This window comes from Protopterus annectens, chromosome 3.part0 (genome assembly GCF_019279795.1).
Source record: "Protopterus annectens isolate FY-2018-M chromosome 3.part0, PAN1.0, whole genome shotgun sequence".
NCBI classification, from domain to species: domain Eukaryota; kingdom Metazoa; phylum Chordata; order Ceratodontiformes; family Protopteridae; genus Protopterus; species Protopterus annectens.
The window spans coordinates 1,918,144,746-1,918,162,770 of NC_056731.1; the positions used below are offsets into that span (position 1 = coordinate 1,918,144,746).

Genomic DNA, 18,025 nt, shown 5'->3' on the forward strand with positions numbered 1-18,025 from the left:
CTCTTGACATAGTTAAAGAAGGCCTTGTGGTTATCCTTAGAGTCATTGGCTATTTTTCTTTTGAAGTTGGCCTTGGATGATTTAATGAGGGAGCGCAGTTTTTTACTGATGTTAATCAGAGATGCCTTCTTATTTTGGGATTTTGTTCTATCTTGCAGGAGTTTCCTCCTTCTGTTGTAAAGTTTATTTATGGCCAGGGTCCACCAGACTGGCTTCCTCTTTTTTGAGGAGTTGGTCTTGATTTTACTTGGGATGGCTCGGTCCATGCATTCTTGAAGGTGTTCATAGAATGCACTTGTAAAGGATTCTGCCGATGGGTCATCATTTTCCATTTGATTGGGAGCTTTGAAACTTCCCACCTCGGTCTTGAGGAGTGTGAAGTTGGCTTTAGAGAAGTTTTTTACCTTGATTTCCTTGACTGGGGGGGGGGGTCAGGATGTGGATGTCCAGTGTGATTAGTTTGTGATCTGATCTTACCAATGACGAGTTTACCTCAGCGGGTAGTTGGTCTGTTGAAGGAGTACTCGGTTTCAGTTTTTGGATAAGGGTACGGATATATGTTGTTGGGACTGGTTGGAAGAGAAATGGAGGGGATGGGTTAGAGATAGAGTTGGATATAGTTAAGTTCTGAGTAGATAACAGACTGGCAAGAGTTTGAATGGCCTCAGTGAAAAAGGTATTAAAGGCATTAGCAGTCTGCTTGGGATTCTCCTGGCCTGTGCCTTGTGGGTTTGGTGTGATGGATTGACCTGGGTGTAATAATTGATTAATACTCGCCCAGAACTTTTGTGGTTTATTATGGTGAGTCTGCTGGAATTGTAGGTAGTAGTTTCTTTTGTCAGACAGTATAGCTTTTTTAGTTTCATTTCTCAGCTGTCTGAAGTTTTGTTGGTCTACTGGGTTTTTAGTTAAACAAGATTTATTCCAGTATTTATTTCTGAGATGGATTTTTTGCCTGGTTTCTTTTGAAAGCCATGGGGCAGATTTAGTTCTCATTCTAATAGAGTGGGTTGGTGCATGGTGGTCTAGTAAGGCTAGGAAGTTAGAATTAAAGTAATTAACAGCTTCCTCCAGTGTGAGGTATTTTTAAGGGAGACCAGTTACATGCTCTTAGTTCTCTCTGGAAGAGATCGGGGTTGAAGTTTTTCTTGGTTCTAATTGTCCTAGATATGGTTGGATTAGGTAGACTGGATTTAAGCCTGATGATGTAGGTTAGTGAATGGTTACTTACATCATCAGGGAGGGTTCCAGCTTCATATGTCTGGGGATGATTATTTATGAGAATCCAAACTAAGGTACTTTCTTTCTTATTAGGCTTGTTTATCCTGGTAGGGGAGGTAATGGTTTGAGAAAAAACAAAAAGGTTAATATGGCTGGTAGGGTGGCTACTGCTACAACACTTCCAATCAATGTTAAAATCACCTAGGATTATGGTTTCTTGGGGTAAATTTTGGGAATAACCAACAATGTTATTACCAGGAGGAAGATAGATACAGATACTATAGATGGATTTGAATGTGTTAAGTTGAAGCTTGGTAATAAGAATTTCAGCATTGGAGTCTTGAGGTGGTTTATAGTCGTAGGTAGTAATCTGTAACCCAGATTTAAATAGGATAGCTACACCACCACCCGTTTTGGTTGCACGGTCAAGTAGCAAAATATTATAACTGGGTAGGATGACTTCATTGTCTTTAGTTACAGGTTTTAACCAAGTTTCTGTTAAACAAAGAATGTCAAAGGAGTAGACTTCCAAGAGAGCATGGAGTTGTGCAACTTTGTTATTAATGTACGTATGTTGTGGTGAGCTAATAAGAGTGAGTTAGGTGGTTTGATAAGGGAATGGACAGTAGAGGGGTTGGGGTTGAGGAGTTGAGTGGTAGTAGCAGTTGTTGGGCCTGAGTTTGGGTGAATGTCTCCATCTTTTAAAGAGTAGTGTTTGAAGTCTAGGATTTGGGAATTTACTATAGAGAGGTAGATATTTTCTGAGATTGGGAGTCTCATATCTAATGTTAGCTATCCTATGGTATTTTGCTAGTAGATAGCTGGGTGTATGTTACGTTAACATGGTTAGTGAAAATAGGTAGATAGCTTATTGAGGTAGAGAAGGTGTGGATATAATGGGTGTTCATAGGAGGTAAGTTAAATTTAGAGGTGGTAGAAGTGTAAGTATGAGTAACCTCTGTAAGAGGGCTGGGGTGGGTAGCTTACACATCTGGAAGGGTAAGTTGTTAGGTTGCTGTTATAGGCTCGGAGGTATACTAGGTGTGGAAATGAATAGGTGGAGGGTGTGGTGGGAGAGATATGGAGTGGTATAGTGAAAGGAGGGAATTGGAGTTAAGTGGCCAATGGTGAAGGGTTTGTGATTGGTGGAAGAGGGAAGGGGTATGGTTAGATGGTATAAGAGTAGGACCTGGGGGGTGGGTGGAATTTGGGGGTAGGGTAGGGGAGCGGAGTGAGCCCGCAGGGCGAACTGAACGGGTAGAGACAAGTGAAGGAGAAGCTAGAGAAGAAACTATCAGTAATGCTAGTAACTGAAGGAAAGTTAGGCAAGTCAGGAGTGGGATAGATCAGAGATAAAACAGAAGTTTATGAAAAAAAAAACAGGAGGGTGTGATAGTTGAAGTAAAGGGTAAGTGAGAAAATAAGAGCAAGTCTAGGACTTAATAGAAGTTTGTTGGATACAGGGTAGATGGGGGGGTAAAGGCTGCTGGATGTTCAGGCTTGTTGCGTACTTTAGAACCTCTGAAGCAACAGTAGATGGTAGTCAGCTTTACAAGCAGGACTTAGACAACCACATACTTTTTTTGCTTCCTTGAGAGTGGGTGCAGGGAAAATAAGGCTGTTAGATGAGGTCGCAGGTATTTCGATAGGGTCCTTTGTCACCAGGTGCGTAGGTTCTTAGAAATTATATCAGGAACAGCGCAATGGGGAGCAGGGTACCTTAGGAAGAAAGAGAGACAAACCTGGAGGAGAGAAAAAAAGAGTTTGCACATAGCAGGTAGTTATGACAATTAAACAAATATGTAGTACTGGCCTCAGACAGGAGACACACATCCTAGTATTATCACACCCAGTCTGCCCACTAAAGAAGAAACAAAATGCTGTTCTTGCATAGTCGGTGGCACAACAGAACTTTCCTGTTAATCAAACCTCTGCATCCCAGAAGCTGGTAATACTGACACATGCATTTATTACTTCCATCCCTCATACATGCACGTCTTACCAAGTAACACAGATGTAAAAAAATACAGTGACTCAATTGTTTAAAAAGCAGAGCAAGTTATATTAAGAACACTATTTAGGCAGTGGAAAATACCGAGACAGCGAATGAAGCCATTTGTCTGCATTGATTTCTGTGGATGTCACTATATGATAAAAATGACAGCTATTCCAGTTGTTTTCTGAAGGTCAGCATATCACAGTACAATGCAGTTTACAATGTGATAAAAGTACAAAACACATAGCATATCAGTTTATCATCAAAAAGTCACTGTATAATGAGCCAGAGATTCAAATCTCTAATTTCTGTACCTTCACCCCAATGTACTATAATTTTCCTCCTCTTCATTAAGCAGCTAACCTGAATGCAACCTCCCCAGTTCTGACAAAAGTAAAGCATGTCACATCTGAAAAAAAAGACAAAGATAAGAAAATAAAAAACTTGAATATTGGCACAAAACACCACCAAAAGCAAATGGAGTTGTCACCCAACCTAAATGGGACGATGGGAGGTTAATTAAGTCCCCACTGTACATAGCCCTCACAAATATCAAATCACACAGAGTATTCACATACCTACTAGCTCTTACTTCAAGGAACACTCTTTAGCAGGTAAAAGCTGGAAAGAATACCAAGCAGTAAAAACACAGACTCCACGGGTGAAGCAAGACTAAGTTAAAAGAAGGATATCAGAAGGCCAAATCCTACAGTATCAGGCTGCTAAATGAATCTTGATTTCTGGAGTGGAGATCCAAGCAGTGGTGGTTGGTACAGGCATGCATCAAAGATAAGTTGGCCTCACCACACACATCCCAACAATATAGTCCTGATGCAGTATACCCTAGCAGAAATATCACTGAATGTACAGTTCAAGGACCAATTAATCTAGTTGAAAATCCATTTACATTTAAAAGGGTCTGCAGTAACTGTCAGGCACTACTTTCCACAACAAAGGAGACAGACAACTTGTCCAGCTTCCTCAGCTTTTGTACCGGTCTAAGGAGGATCTTCAACTGCTGACAGACATTCAGGGTGTGGCAAAGCTCTTTTTCCCCTGGAATTTGTCCTTGGGAAGAAACAGTGAGATGTGAAAGGACTTTTTGAGAGACACTGCAAGAAATTATTTACAGCAAGTCTGACAGACTTGCTCTCTGAAAAAAAATAAATATGATTCTTTGCAGACAAAATTTTAAAGCTGCAACGCCAACCTGAAAGATAAAAATGTCATGAACAGAGGTTTAAAGAGACAAACCTTTAAACAGTGGAGTCATCCAGCTCAAAAGGTAAGATGGGTGAGCCCATCAGGCATAAAGTTCACATCTCAAGAAAGATGTTTTCATCAGTGGGCAGAGACAGAGTACTTCCTTTCAAGAAGTGTTTAATCAGCTTTTGAATCACTGCACTCTTTTCATCAAGGTCATGATGCACCAAGATGGCAGAAGCAAGCACCCTGACAGTCAAATTAAAAAGGTACCTAAAGTTGGTCAGAAAGATCTGCAAGCTCGCAGACTGTAAAGAAAATGATACTTAAGGAGAATCACGCTATATATGTACACAGAGAGTGCCTGGCTCTCTCTCAACAGAACACTACAGTAACATAGAAAATCTTTTAACATATCAGTTCATCTACAAGACAATGATCCTCAATGGGTCCTTGGTTGGGTTCCTACTCTTCAATCATAATTTAGCAAAAACTTGGAAGTTTCATATTTTATAAGAAACCTTTCACAGAATCATTAGCTTGTTGACTATTTCTGTGTGTGGAGTAGAGTAAAAAATAGAAACAAATGTGACTCCTAAATATTTCCACTCTTGACAGCCGCTATCTCTCTGGTTGCAAGGTAGGTGAAAAGCTTCCTCCATGTTGACTTTGGAGATTAAATGGCTTACAGTGTTTAACTTTGCGCTCCTTACCAAGAAAAATAATAATGCTGGTGCAGATCTTGGCTTGTAACCTGATGTCCACATGGACATTTTGTGTGTTGTTTAAGCATGCAAATATGGAACTTCAACATAGGCAGGAAGAACTGTGATCCAAACTGTCTGAGCAGCAAAAAATAACTAGATGCAATGGAGATGCACTTGCTTATGTATCAGAAAGTCACATCACAGAATGTCCGACCAGACACAAAGATATCCCCAAATATGGAATCTATTTTTTGCTGAATTGTGACTGATGGTGATAAAGAACTCAGAAAAAAAATTAAGTAAAGGGAAATAACCCTAAGTAGCTGTATATAACCCTGACTATATCCAGAAGATCAGAGACTGACTTGATGGTAATGAGTACCTAACACCAGCATGCTCATTCTGGAGAAAAGGCAGTGGTCTAATTTAATGAAATACCGTCACTTAATGGAGAGAAAGTTGTGTGGTATACAGAAGATGAGCTGGGTTATGTGCTTGGCCTTGCTAAGTCAAGTTTGTTCAGTAGCCTTCATGAAGCATGTATTGAAAAATGCATGCTCAAAGCAGAAGGCTTTGCAGGCTCTCACATATGCAAGGATACACACCAACTGTCAAAGCAAAAGAGTTAGGTATAAATTAGAAAACTGGTGACAGCTGCTTGAATGATGAACACTTCCCTCAAAGGCAAACAAATGGGCCCTTAACGCTGGAAATATTCTTCAGGAGCTCTAAATAAATAAAGTGAGTCATGCTAAATCCCTCATCAGGACTTGTATCTTTTCTGACACAGCCAGAAGATAATGTGACTAGAAACTAAACTCTTCAAAGCCACTATGGGGCCACTAGAATGAACTTCTGGCCTTTTTCCTAGAAACATCAAGATAGGAAGAATAGGTGAAATAATAGTGGATCATTCATACCTCAGTACTTCTCTCCTGCTTTTGCAAATGAAGCATCTAATTATGGATACCTTCAAAAGCCAAATACACAACTCTATGTTAATAGAAAGTGAAACATTTACACAAATCAGAAGGCAGACCTCAAGTATGGTTGGGGTAGACCCAGCAAAGAATGTTGTTCTTCACCACTCCCTCTCTCTCGCTCTCTCCTCAGAAGAACAGGCTAGGATTCTTGGTAGCTACAGTAAAAATTAACATACCTGAATGACCTTAGTAATTAGATTCCTGAATTAACAACTTCAGGATAGCTTTACAGGATTGCTAGGGTGGGAGGGGGAAAACATCTAAGGGGGTATAAATTCAGTCTGATTTATTAGATTGTCCTTGGTTCTGAGAGGACCTTCCTTTCTCTTTGAATCACTCTGGTATGCTCTTTTTGTGAAATTTTGTTTGCCTATATCTTGCTGGGAAAGATCATTCCATTTACTGAAAGAGGAACCTCAAATGGAAGAAATATTTCTATTATATTTTGGAAAGAAGAGTTAAAAATTCTCGGTTACTACTTGAATTGACTTCCTCCTTTCATCAAACTTTTAAGGACATCAACAGAGGAAGAACCAACTAATACCTATTGATTCAGGGGAGCATTCATGATCTCAGCTTTGCATCCTCTACTAAATTCTGAGAATGCAGCCAGGCAAATCTTCTCATCGCTGACTCATTTATAGCTGCTCCAGATACAGGATCAGCAGTATCATAAGCACATTTTGGAAAATGTCTGGTTACCTGAGTCACAGAACATACTAAGGAATTCAAAGATGGTTTAGCCACCAATGCAGGCAATTATAGACCCATCAGCCTAGCCTGATTTGCAAGGCCATGAAACGCATTATCATGGACTGGAATAAACAGCTTTAAGGTAAACATTTTGATGACATCCCTGAAAACTGCTAGTCTTAACTCCTAGCTGGCAATTTTGACAAAAAAGTAAGTTTTTCTCATAAAAGTTAATAACTTGATAAGGATTCCCCCACAGGGAATTGTGACTAAAAATTACAGATTTTATGTAAAACTTTGACAACCATTAAAAATAACATCTCTAGCCTCTAGTGTAATTTTCAACAGGAAAGAGGAACTTTTCTCCATAAAAAAATAAAGTGAAAACTATTCCCCAACAGGGTGCTTATCTACCCAGGCTCGGAAAAGCACTATCTGACTGTCAATGTCTCAAATCCCAGTGCCCACAGGGAAAAGCACACTTAAGCATCAAGAAAGTTCTGAAGTTTTGGCATCTAAGCCACTGATCTTCTCAAGCTATTCAGTGGCTACGGCATGCGGAAGGTGCCATAAAGCTTTGAAAGCTGGCTGACTGGTTCAGTCCTGGCAGGATACATCCCATATAGATTAGGCTACTGCAACAGTGATCTTAAGATGAACATCTGACAATCCGTGTACAATCTCACATGTGCCACAGTTCAGACATAATGACTGCTTGCCTTTCAGGGAATGTGCAGCAAATGGAATCATGGTAGTTAGGGACGTCAAGGGCTGAAAGCTGCATAAACAGCAGGTTACAAGATAAATAAAGGAAGGTGATGGTTGGCAGGCAAGAGGGAGAAAAGGGGGCTATAAAATAAATAAATAAAAATAACCAAGGGCTTTCCCTCATGGTATACTTACAGTCTGCACATGCCATCATAGAAAATGCCTTAGATTATGTCTGGAGAGCAAAATTACATTATCTACTACTTAGTTAAAGCATAATTCATGCATGGAGGTTTAATAGAGAATTACATTCAAGATGTGAACAGAATGGCTGGATTAAAAAAAAATCTGTTCAAAAGCAGTTGTTCCTATGCATAACCTAGACTCAGACAGAAAATACTATGTTAGTAAAGCTGAGGCAGGGCAGACATACTTCTTGTTTTACAATTTGTTGAAACTCATTTAAACTAGTGCTTTTTTTGAGATGTGCTCTTCCAATCCCAATGCATCATAAAGGTAGGCATCCTCTCCAGTTCATACAGCTGTTCAAAACCATCACACTTTTGTGAAGTTATTCTTGAAACAATCTCTTCAATTCACAATATGATGCACCACTAAAATTCTGTATCAGGATTTCTCAGGAACAAGCCTTGAAAGCAGGTTCATGTTTCTTCAACTATACTGCAACCTATAGGTCTTTCCTCTTTCCTCCCACAAATCTGATACTAATGAAAGTTTAATTTGCCTCATTTTGAGCTATGAGTACTTCAAACAAAGATTCAGTCCTGTAAAACTCTCCTTTTTCCCCTTGTGGCAGTCACTCCTCTCAGTTGTAGGACCTGCTATGAGATATGCTTTACATGGTTTTTCATCAAGGCAGGGTATCAGAAAAAATAAATTAAAAAAAATTTTTATGCATCAGTTAGCTACAAAAAATCTGTTTAATCAATCCAGTCAATTGCTAGTGATCCTTCCTAAAGGAGAAAAAGAAAAGAGAATTGTTACCAAAGGGTCTATATCACATCACTGAACGACCTATTCAGCAAATGCTTGTTCATCAAACTTTATTTGTTGAAAGCTGACTCCTTCAAATGATGTTTTAAGCTACATTTTTCAGAGGGAAAATAACCAGAAGGCCAACTACTGATTGTTACAAAAATCACAAAATTTAAAACCCACTCAGGTGGGGGGGGGGTTGTGCCTCCCACACCCCCAAACTAAATATACCAACTCAGAGATCACATTACAGTGGGGAAAACGGCAAATTCCCAATGATGACCCACTATTTTTCCCCTGGGGAAAAATCCACTAAAATGATCGTTTGATGGATAGAGCTTTTGAAAAAGTATGAGGAAGAGGCACTCACTGAACAGGTTATTCAACGATGTGACATAGACCTGTTACCAAATACCCTGGATGTTCAAATACATCCAAGATACTACATGAACAATGCAGCTGTAATAAGGAAATAAATGCACTTGCTGCTTTTTGTCTTTCTCCAGGGAATCTGTCTAAAAGGCTGGATAATTTAACAATACTATGATAAATGTGATATAAACTTAGAAGGTGTTGTGAGGTCAAATTCTAATAGGATGGTACACAATGCTTAAGCCCAAAATGTTTGTGAAACAGTGATCTGGCAAGAAATCAACTCATATGTCAGGCCTTATATATCAAATATTTACTATTAAAGCAGCACACTACCTGCAAGAACTGTGCTAGGAGCACCACCCAAGTTACTACTGCCTGCCCTGCTTAGCTCTAACACAGTACAGGTCGGCAAGTTACTCATCTCAACAACAGACCTTTTGCAGGGGGAAGACACAGAGCATGTTGTAGCAGTAAATGTGAACTCCCACTTTTCTCCTGGTCTTTCTGAGGTTTACTTCCTCTCTACATTGTCAGCGTTCTATGCTTTATTGGAGAAGTCATTCTCTACTATTTACATTTTGGTTTACAGTGCAAAAGTCACAAGTTATCTGTCAAAGCCTGCTTTCATTTTGCTAATGGATAGTGCAGTGCTCCTACTTTGGTGGATGCATAACTCTGAAGAGTGACTTGTGTCTAGTGATCAGAAATTGCTGGTTTAAAACTCACATCAGGCAGGTAATACATACAATACAGGTATTAAACAGTAGGCTATGTTGAGAAAATTTGAATTTCATGTCACCTAACAAGGATGACAGTATCAAAATCCACACAATATAAAAATTAAAAACCATTATAAACATCTTTAAGCATACAAACACTTAATACAGTACACTGCACATTTACTACAAAAAAACACACTTCACAAATAACAAAACAACCAATGCTTTTGGACTGGGCCTATGTCTCCTAAATTCCCCTATGGGGATTTCTTCATCCACATCACTCACCCTACCAACTTACACTTATAGAAAAAACAACTCCACAAACTATGTTCATTTAATTACTTATTTCATTTACTTAATGCCTTTTTATTTGAGTGAGTTGGTCCACAGACCCTTTTCAGTCATGACCTTGGCCAGAAGCATGCACACTTCAATACAGTGACTTTTACACTGCAGAAGTAGACAGTCAAGGTAGAAATGAGAAAACAAAATTACAAACACAGGTGCAATAGACAAGTATGAGGGCATCAGACCATTACTGGCCATATTCAACATACAGTCTCAAGGAGGGCAGTATAAGACAGACTGATGAGAATCTGATGCCGTCTATCCAGTTATCTAGGTTTCTAGTCAACCAAAAAAAGGAGGCTGGCACTGAAATATTTTAGAAAAGCTTTCCTTCCCTAGAGGATACGTGACCTTGGAGCTGATTATATTAAGTGAATGGGGATGTAAAAGCTTCCCAAGCATTCACAGGAAAGCTGGTTAAGCTTTTTGACCTTAGTCATCCCTTTAGTCAACAGTAGAATTTGGTTGAAAGTTTTTTACCTAGTATCCTAGATCCATTTGGTGTCATACACCATGCAGGCATGCACATTCTTTTTATACATGGAGTGAAACCTTCCTTGCTGAATGCTTGTCTCTTCCTTTGAATCACACTGACTAATGCCCCATATTCCCGTTCATTAATTTAACAAAACATACCATTGTATAATCCAATAACAATGACAACACATGTTCAAATCAGACACAAAGGGACTTATAACATCTACCAGTAAGTACATCTCCACTTGTCAGCATCCACTGGTTGGTAGACAGATACAGAAAGGCAATCATCCTACACCAAAGAAGGAAAGAAGGTCAAGAAAAAAAAACTGCACTTTGTCAAAATCAGCTGGAGATTGTTACAAAATCAGGGCTGCTTCGTCACAAATTAATATAATAACTCTTCAGATAAAAAATAAATGAATAATGTACATCATATTTCATGGATAAGTTTTCAATCTCAGCAGCTTGGTGCAGTTATCTAAACCTGACTAGTTCCAACAATGAAACACACTAGTAGTGACATACCTGCTCCAAGCACTTGCTCTGAAAGGCAGCGGATGAGGGTTATGGATATCGGAATCTCATTTAAATAAGAAAGCAGTCCCTGAAGTCCAATGTCTTTCAGCTTCAGGCGGTGCTTGCTTTTCTCAGGAATCTTGTCAAAAGTCAACATTTTATATAAGATCTATAGAAAGAAAAAAAGAATCTATAGTTAAACAGTTTATCACTATAACAGTTAAGCTCACAAATTACACTTGAAATCAAGTACTCCACAGCACTGCAATCTTGACTGCTGCAGTACTGTTGAGTATTACAAGTAGTCTGTTTAATTCATTGGCATGAATTTCTCATACCTATAAATGAAAGTTGCTGTGTCACTGGGTGGTACACATAACCCTAATAAGTACCAGGCACAGAGAAAAAGTCTGGAGTAATACACGAGCAAAGTGAAAAAGAGTACTGCTGAAATTCTACTGGCAATCACAAGCTTTAATGTCATCAGAATGTTTTTTACATAGTCAATCGCTTGCATTTACTGACTACAAATATCCAACTGGGAAGTGTCCTTTTTCCAGTAGCATGCTAGGGAGAAAAGTTCCACAAAAAACCAAAGTCAAAAAATTGTGTGTATTTTTAACACAGTAAAAGAAACCATAAATGAGATTCTAGGCAGTGTGAACTGAGGTAATAATATACGTCACAAATAAACAGTAAATATTAATTTTGAATAGCACTGGTTGCAACAGATGAGAACTATGCATAGTTGTCTGATGACAGCAACTGAGGAAAATGACCCTAACACATATCTAGGGCCAACAGATGAAATAAGAAGGCAGTAAACTACAAAAGAACTATGCCACTCCCCAGACAGAATTATTGACTGCAAACACAACTTTTAGTATGTTCCACAAGTAAAAACAAATAAAATTTCAGACAGAAATTACAGTTGTGTAGTTTACTCTCCATAACAGCAGATGTTCGAATAAATTACAGTAGCCATTACATATGCGTTTCATCTTGCCAAGGATACCATACATATATCCTGTCTAAAAGCTTCAGGCTCCTTCCTTAAGTGCTGTACAACTGTTCTTAGCATGACATGATGTGTTTGCATAAAAAGGAAGTGAGTGTGTGTGTGTGTGTGTGTGTGTGTGTGTGTGTGTGTGTGTGTGTGAAAACTCAGAGCTTTCTTGACCATGAAAGGAAGGCTAAAGCCTAAAGGTACAAGTAAAGTTACATCAGAAAAAAGAGGAGAATACCCCCACCCCAGCCAGCAAGGGCGCCCGCAGGCAGGTGCAAGGGGGTGCACTTGCACCCCCCTGGAACTGGCTGGCCGAGAAATTAATTGAAATAAAAAAAGTTTTTTTTTTTTTTAAAGGGCGTTCCTCTTTAAGAACGTCCTTTGCATCCCGTCCAGTCGTACAGACGCAACAGGTGTTTGCGACCTGTTTTCGTCTTCTGTGTCTGTGTGCGACTGATGGTTTACGTCCTTTTCTTTCGCGCCTACTGGAGATTTGAATTCAAGAGGACGTTCGGACTGTGCAGATGAATGTAGAAGTGAAAGGTAGGTGTGTTATGCCACATGATATTACAGACAGAAGCATTAGAAATTAATAGAATGCTATACAAAAGTTGAACAGAATTTTGATTATGCATCTGAAGATGTCGTATATGATTTATGAGTGAAATCAAGTATATAGTGGGAAAACAAAAAGAAAAGTATAAAAAGAATAACAGAACAGTTTTAAGAATCTATGCTATCCATTGAGGTTGCATAAATAACTTGGTGGTAAAACAGATATACGACTGTAAACATAATGTGAATAATTTAAAGTTCTTTGTACTTTTACAACATCCAGAATAATTAAGATGTAACATTAAAACTTGGGTATTGAAGTAAGAGTTATTTTATTTTAAAATATAGGACTTATAAACCTTATGGTTTAAATGTAAAAGTAAATTGGAGTTGTTTTATATAATTTGAGTACTATTACTTTAAGAATATGAAAAAAATTGATTTAATTAATTATGTTAACTATTTATATGGGTTGTAGTGATTGTGAGCTTTATTCCCAAGAAGGCTAGTGAACCAAGGCATCAGGGATTTTTATTGTAAAGAACAAAAAAAGTTTTGTCTTCAATAAAAGCAGGACAAGTGTGTTTTGTTCTTTCTGTTTTTGTCCTGGGCTCCTGTGCTGAATATAGCTTTATTTCTTTCTCACTCTAAGGTCTCTAAAACTGAGAGAAGTATTCTATTAATGACCTGACTAGGTACCTGCATAATACAAATGTAAATGTGCGCTGTGCCTGAGGCCTGTGCACTTCTAGATTCAGCCCAGCATCTGGTTAGTCTTGGCAGTTGCTGCCCCCTCGCTCTTAATCTGCCAGTGTCTGCAGGATTCTCATTTTATTCCCAAGGCATCTGCAGTTGTTAACCTTTACCTTCCACCCTTTTGGCTTCCTGCTTGAGTTTTTTTCCTGCTCTTGCTTACTCTTCCCTCTCTCTTTGCTTCTTCTTCTTTTTCACCTCACCCTTTGCCTACCTTTGTTATCCAGTATTTCATTGTTTAATGTCTGTAGTGTATATTGTTGTCTATTGCCACTTGTTGAGCATGTAAATTCTATTGCTTTTGTTAAAGCGTATTTCTCCACTCATTAGATCATGTGAGCAGATGGTCAATGTATTTGCACAGTACTTTGATATTAATTCAGTCAGTCTTGGACCATTCTATCAAAGCTACACCAAATGGGCTTCAGTTTATAACGTACACCCCAGGTTCGGCAACATCTGATGTAGTTATATTAGTTGGGGAGTAGGAGATGGGCTTTGTCTTCCATTTAAACATTTTTTGCTAGAAGCCCATGGACCTTGATGAACTAGTTCTTTATTAAATGAACCACATCCATGTGCTCTTACATGTTAAACAGAAATAACTAAATGAATATGTTTAAGTCTGTCTAAATTTCTGCAGCTTCCCACAGCACAATAACCAATGTAGTACTAGAATCCAGGTTGAACAGAGCTTTGGTTCTTTCTGTCCTATTCACCCACTCCTTGAACTTCCACCATTTAATCTTAGTTTAACTGAATGATTTGGACAACCAAAGTTTGCTGGCTGAAGCCCCTTCTAGTGCTTAGGTTACAAGGCTGATTGATTGATTTAATAATTATTTGTATTTTCTCCTGATTTATTACGCCAGTAAAGATAGAAGGACCCAATTGATTTTAGTTGTCAGTATACTTTGTGACATATTTTCTCCAGCCCTCTGACACCACCTGACTAAGCCTTAGAGACAGGAGAGCATCCTGTAGACAGTGCCTGCATTACTTATAGATCTGCACACTTCTAACCTGTCTCCTGCTGTTTTACAGCCCCAGTTCTGCAGCTCTTAAACCTTTCAGATTAATCTTACTGTTGTCATTTCACTAGCAGAACCACAAATGAACTTGTTTAAGGGTAAGGGTATGATTTTCAGTCTGATGAATGGGTTACAGTAGTGTCTCTGTTTCTTCTCTTCACCCCAACATAATGACTATCATGTCCTTTACTATACTTATATTATGAGGTAAACCTACTCACATGTAGATAAGCACACCAAAAGTACTTCAGTCTCTGGACAGGTGTCATTTGTTTGTTAATAATTCTCAGCATGCCTTTCTCATCCCTTAGTCTGTTTTGGTATGATTGGCATTCAGCTGCTTGTTATTAAAACTCTCCTTTCAGCAGACAGCCCGCATGCATTGTAGTCCACAACGGGTGTTTATAAAGGATAAGTCTGAAGAGTATGTCTATAAATTTACATGTTTAATGTTGTATTAGCCCAAGTCAAATATTATTCCACTGCTTAAAAAGTAAATTGCTGCAACAGGCTCCTTTTAAAATATAGTATTACCCCTTAATTAATTTCCCAGCCAATGATTAAAACTACATATCCATCTGCAGTCTGCCCACAACATTCTGCAGGGCCAGAATAACTTGACATGCAACCCATATGTGGGCGTCACCAGTGAATCATTACATCTTTTATCTTTCTAAGTTTAAGCGTGCAAGCTCATTCCAGAAATACTATGTGCTCAGCTTGTCTTGTGACGAAAATAAAACTCTTGTCTGTGAAGGCCTGCGAGCTTGTTTTCGTAATGAGCTTTGGAGGATTTGATGAGGGATCTCAGCTTCTTCCTGAGGCTGTCCAGGGAGTTTACTCTTTTTTGCAACAGTTTCTTTCTTCTGTTGTAGAGTTTGTTTATGGCAGGGCACCCACCATATTAGCTTCCTTTTTTGGAGGATAGCATCTTGGTTCTGTTAGGGATTGCACGATCCATGCACTCGTGTAAGTGCTTATAAAGTGCACTTGTGTAGGATTCAGCAGTCATACCTCTATTGTCTGTCTACATGGGTGTCGTGAAGTTTGCCACTTCTGTCTTAAGAAGAGAGAAGTTGGCTTTGGAGAAATTTTTTTACGGTGGTTTACCTAATGGGGGGTGGGGGTTGGATGTGGATGTCTAGGGTGATTAGCTTGTGGTCGGATCTGACCAATGATGAGCTGACCTCTGGTGTGGAACACCGGTTGCCCATGTTGGTAATGACCAGGTCTAGGATATTGCTGCCCCTGGTGGGGGTGTAGATAAGTTGATCCAAGGCGTTGGAATTTATGAATTCCAGAAAACGTTGAGCAAAATAAGTTGGTACATGAGTAGTTTTCCCAGTTAATGGTGGGGTAGTTGAAATCGCCCATTATTATGGTGTTATGTTGTACCCTAATATTTTCCAGTGTATCAAGAAATGAGGAGTGGGAATGCTGGGGCATGGTGGGGGATCTGTAGCAAGCTACAATTTGGATTGCGGTCTTGCCCAAAGTTAGCTGCACTTGGATAATCTCGGATGCCTTATGCTGAGCAACTTGCCTGGAGGTGTGGATATCCTTAATGAATATGGACACACCTCCACCTTTAGTGTTTCGGTCCAGGTTAGGTGGCCAAAAGGTGTGGTATGAATTATAGCCTGGTAATGCAGGGGTGCTCTCTGGAGCCTTGTATATATTTAACAATTGAAACTAGAACATAGTTGTGTCCTAGTTGCCTGTTGCACATTTTTGTTGCATGTTGTGAGAGAACAATACTGTCAGTTTTACTTTTTTTTTTTTTTTATGGGGCTGCTATCACCCATTAGGGATAGAGTGGCATCTGCATCCATGTTAACTATTGCCTGCCTGGAGGTGGCCTTACCGAAGATATAACTGCTGTCTGAATTAATTTTGGCCTGTCAGACGTCACCCATTATTTCTGTAGTAGTATGTAGTACTTCTGCTCTGCTCCTGTGTCCACCCCTTGTTAGAGAGCTGTACTACAACAACTGTTAACAATTAGTTCCAGCCGGAGTGTTATGATGTACACACCTGAACTTTTTGCGGTCTGCTGAAATACAAGCCTGCACCAGATTGAGTTGTGCTACTGTTTTCTATCTGTGCATATTTCAAATGTTTACATGCAGTTATTAGTATTTTTATTTAAAGTATGTATGCACCCTAAGTTCAAAAGTTTTCAGATACTGTGGGATTGGGAGTTTCTGTAACTTCAATTGTGCTACGTATAAATAATTTGGTTTGAAATTTGGAACACTTTTTATTTGACTTTGTCCCGATGTGATAAGACATTGGCTGCTGGTTAAGTTTTATAATTTGTTACTCTTTCTGAATAAATATATTTTAGATTTTATTTTCTTAGAATACCATGCTGCACTCAAGTTTAGAGATGGGTTAGTATTTGTAATAGTAAACTTTCAAAATATGAAATGTGGTGACGTTAGATCTGTTTATTTTATTAAACATAGGGTTTTGTTTATTTAGTAGTTGTTGCCTGACCCTGTTGAAGGTGAAGCTCCAGTAGGTGCATTGTAAAACCCATCTTGGCCAAATAAAGGTATTGATTGCTTCACCTCTGTGTTCCAGCTTCTGCCCATATGCAGTTGGTTAAATAGGAAATGGCAAATAGAATATTTTGCAGTACTTATCAGGAGAATTATGTTGTGCTGTTTGCATTGTTGTCACATCTTCAAGGAGTGCTGATTTTTGCTGGTGATCTACCTTAATTGATAAGGAAGTCCCAAACAAATATTTTTTTGGAGAGTGGCTAGCATTACAAATCACAGGACGTCAGACCAAAGAGGGGGAGTTGTTGTTGTTATTAACTGTTTTAATTACTTCTTACTTTGAGGCAGAAATCTGTTTTCTTAGTAGATTAATAGATATTTTAATAAAGTGTTGTATTGGTCGCATTCAGGATGGATTAACATTGTCTTCTGCAAGCCGTTTTGATTTAAGCATATTGCAAAGTAACTCCCAAAGAGACAGTGTTCTTGTCACTATAGGATGTTTACTAAGGTGAGAGTATGCAAAAAACTACATATATAACGTTATCATGGAGAACATAACATTTACTACAGGTTTACAAAGACATGGCTTACTAATTTACAGATATGCAGAGAGACATGCACAGTATGTTTAACTGTTATGTTCTGGTGTGTATGCATTTTTATTATATGCTGGAGTCTTTATTGCTGCTTTTCGAGAAAAGCTGTTTTCCAGACTCTAAAGGTTAGAAAGAGGTGTTTTATACACTTCAAGGATTGTGACAAGTTATGAGCAGTTTACAAATCATAAAGCATTATCTTCTTCCCCTGTCATACTGTATTTTTATTTAATTGTTTTATCAGTTAAGATTAAGTAATGTGCATTCAGTTACAGAATAGTATAGTAAATTCACAGAGAGCCATTGTTTGGTTTCTGTTACATGATGTACTTTTCTTTTTTTGAATCCACATAAAGGTCAGATTTTTTTTTTTTATTTTACATTTGTTTACCGGGGAGGTCCGACTGGACAAAGCTATCCATTTTCAGCAGAGGCCCAGGGAGAAAAGCTCCAGAACAATTGCTAACATACTATACATAAGATATTTACATGAGCATTGTGGTTTACACAGTTATAAAATATAGCAGATATATGATTGCATAAGATATTTACATAAGCATAATGGTTTAGACATACAATTAAAAGTATAGTAGGTAGTAACATACAATTGTTCATACAGTATGTTT

At 38.6% G+C, this 18,025-nt stretch overlaps 1 protein-coding gene across 1 annotated transcript in view; it reads right to left on the bottom strand.

Moving 5' to 3' along the window:
• NBEAL2 (neurobeachin like 2) overlaps positions 1 to 18,025 on the bottom strand; it is a 3,059,867-nt gene that overhangs the window by 1,028,410 nt on the left and 2,013,432 nt on the right. Inside the window, exon 25 of the mRNA XM_044066003.1 lies at positions 10,958 to 11,117. Coding sequence (XP_043921938.1) covers positions 10,958 to 11,117 — 160 coding nt within the window. The remainder of the gene's footprint in view (positions 1 to 10,957; positions 11,118 to 18,025) is intronic.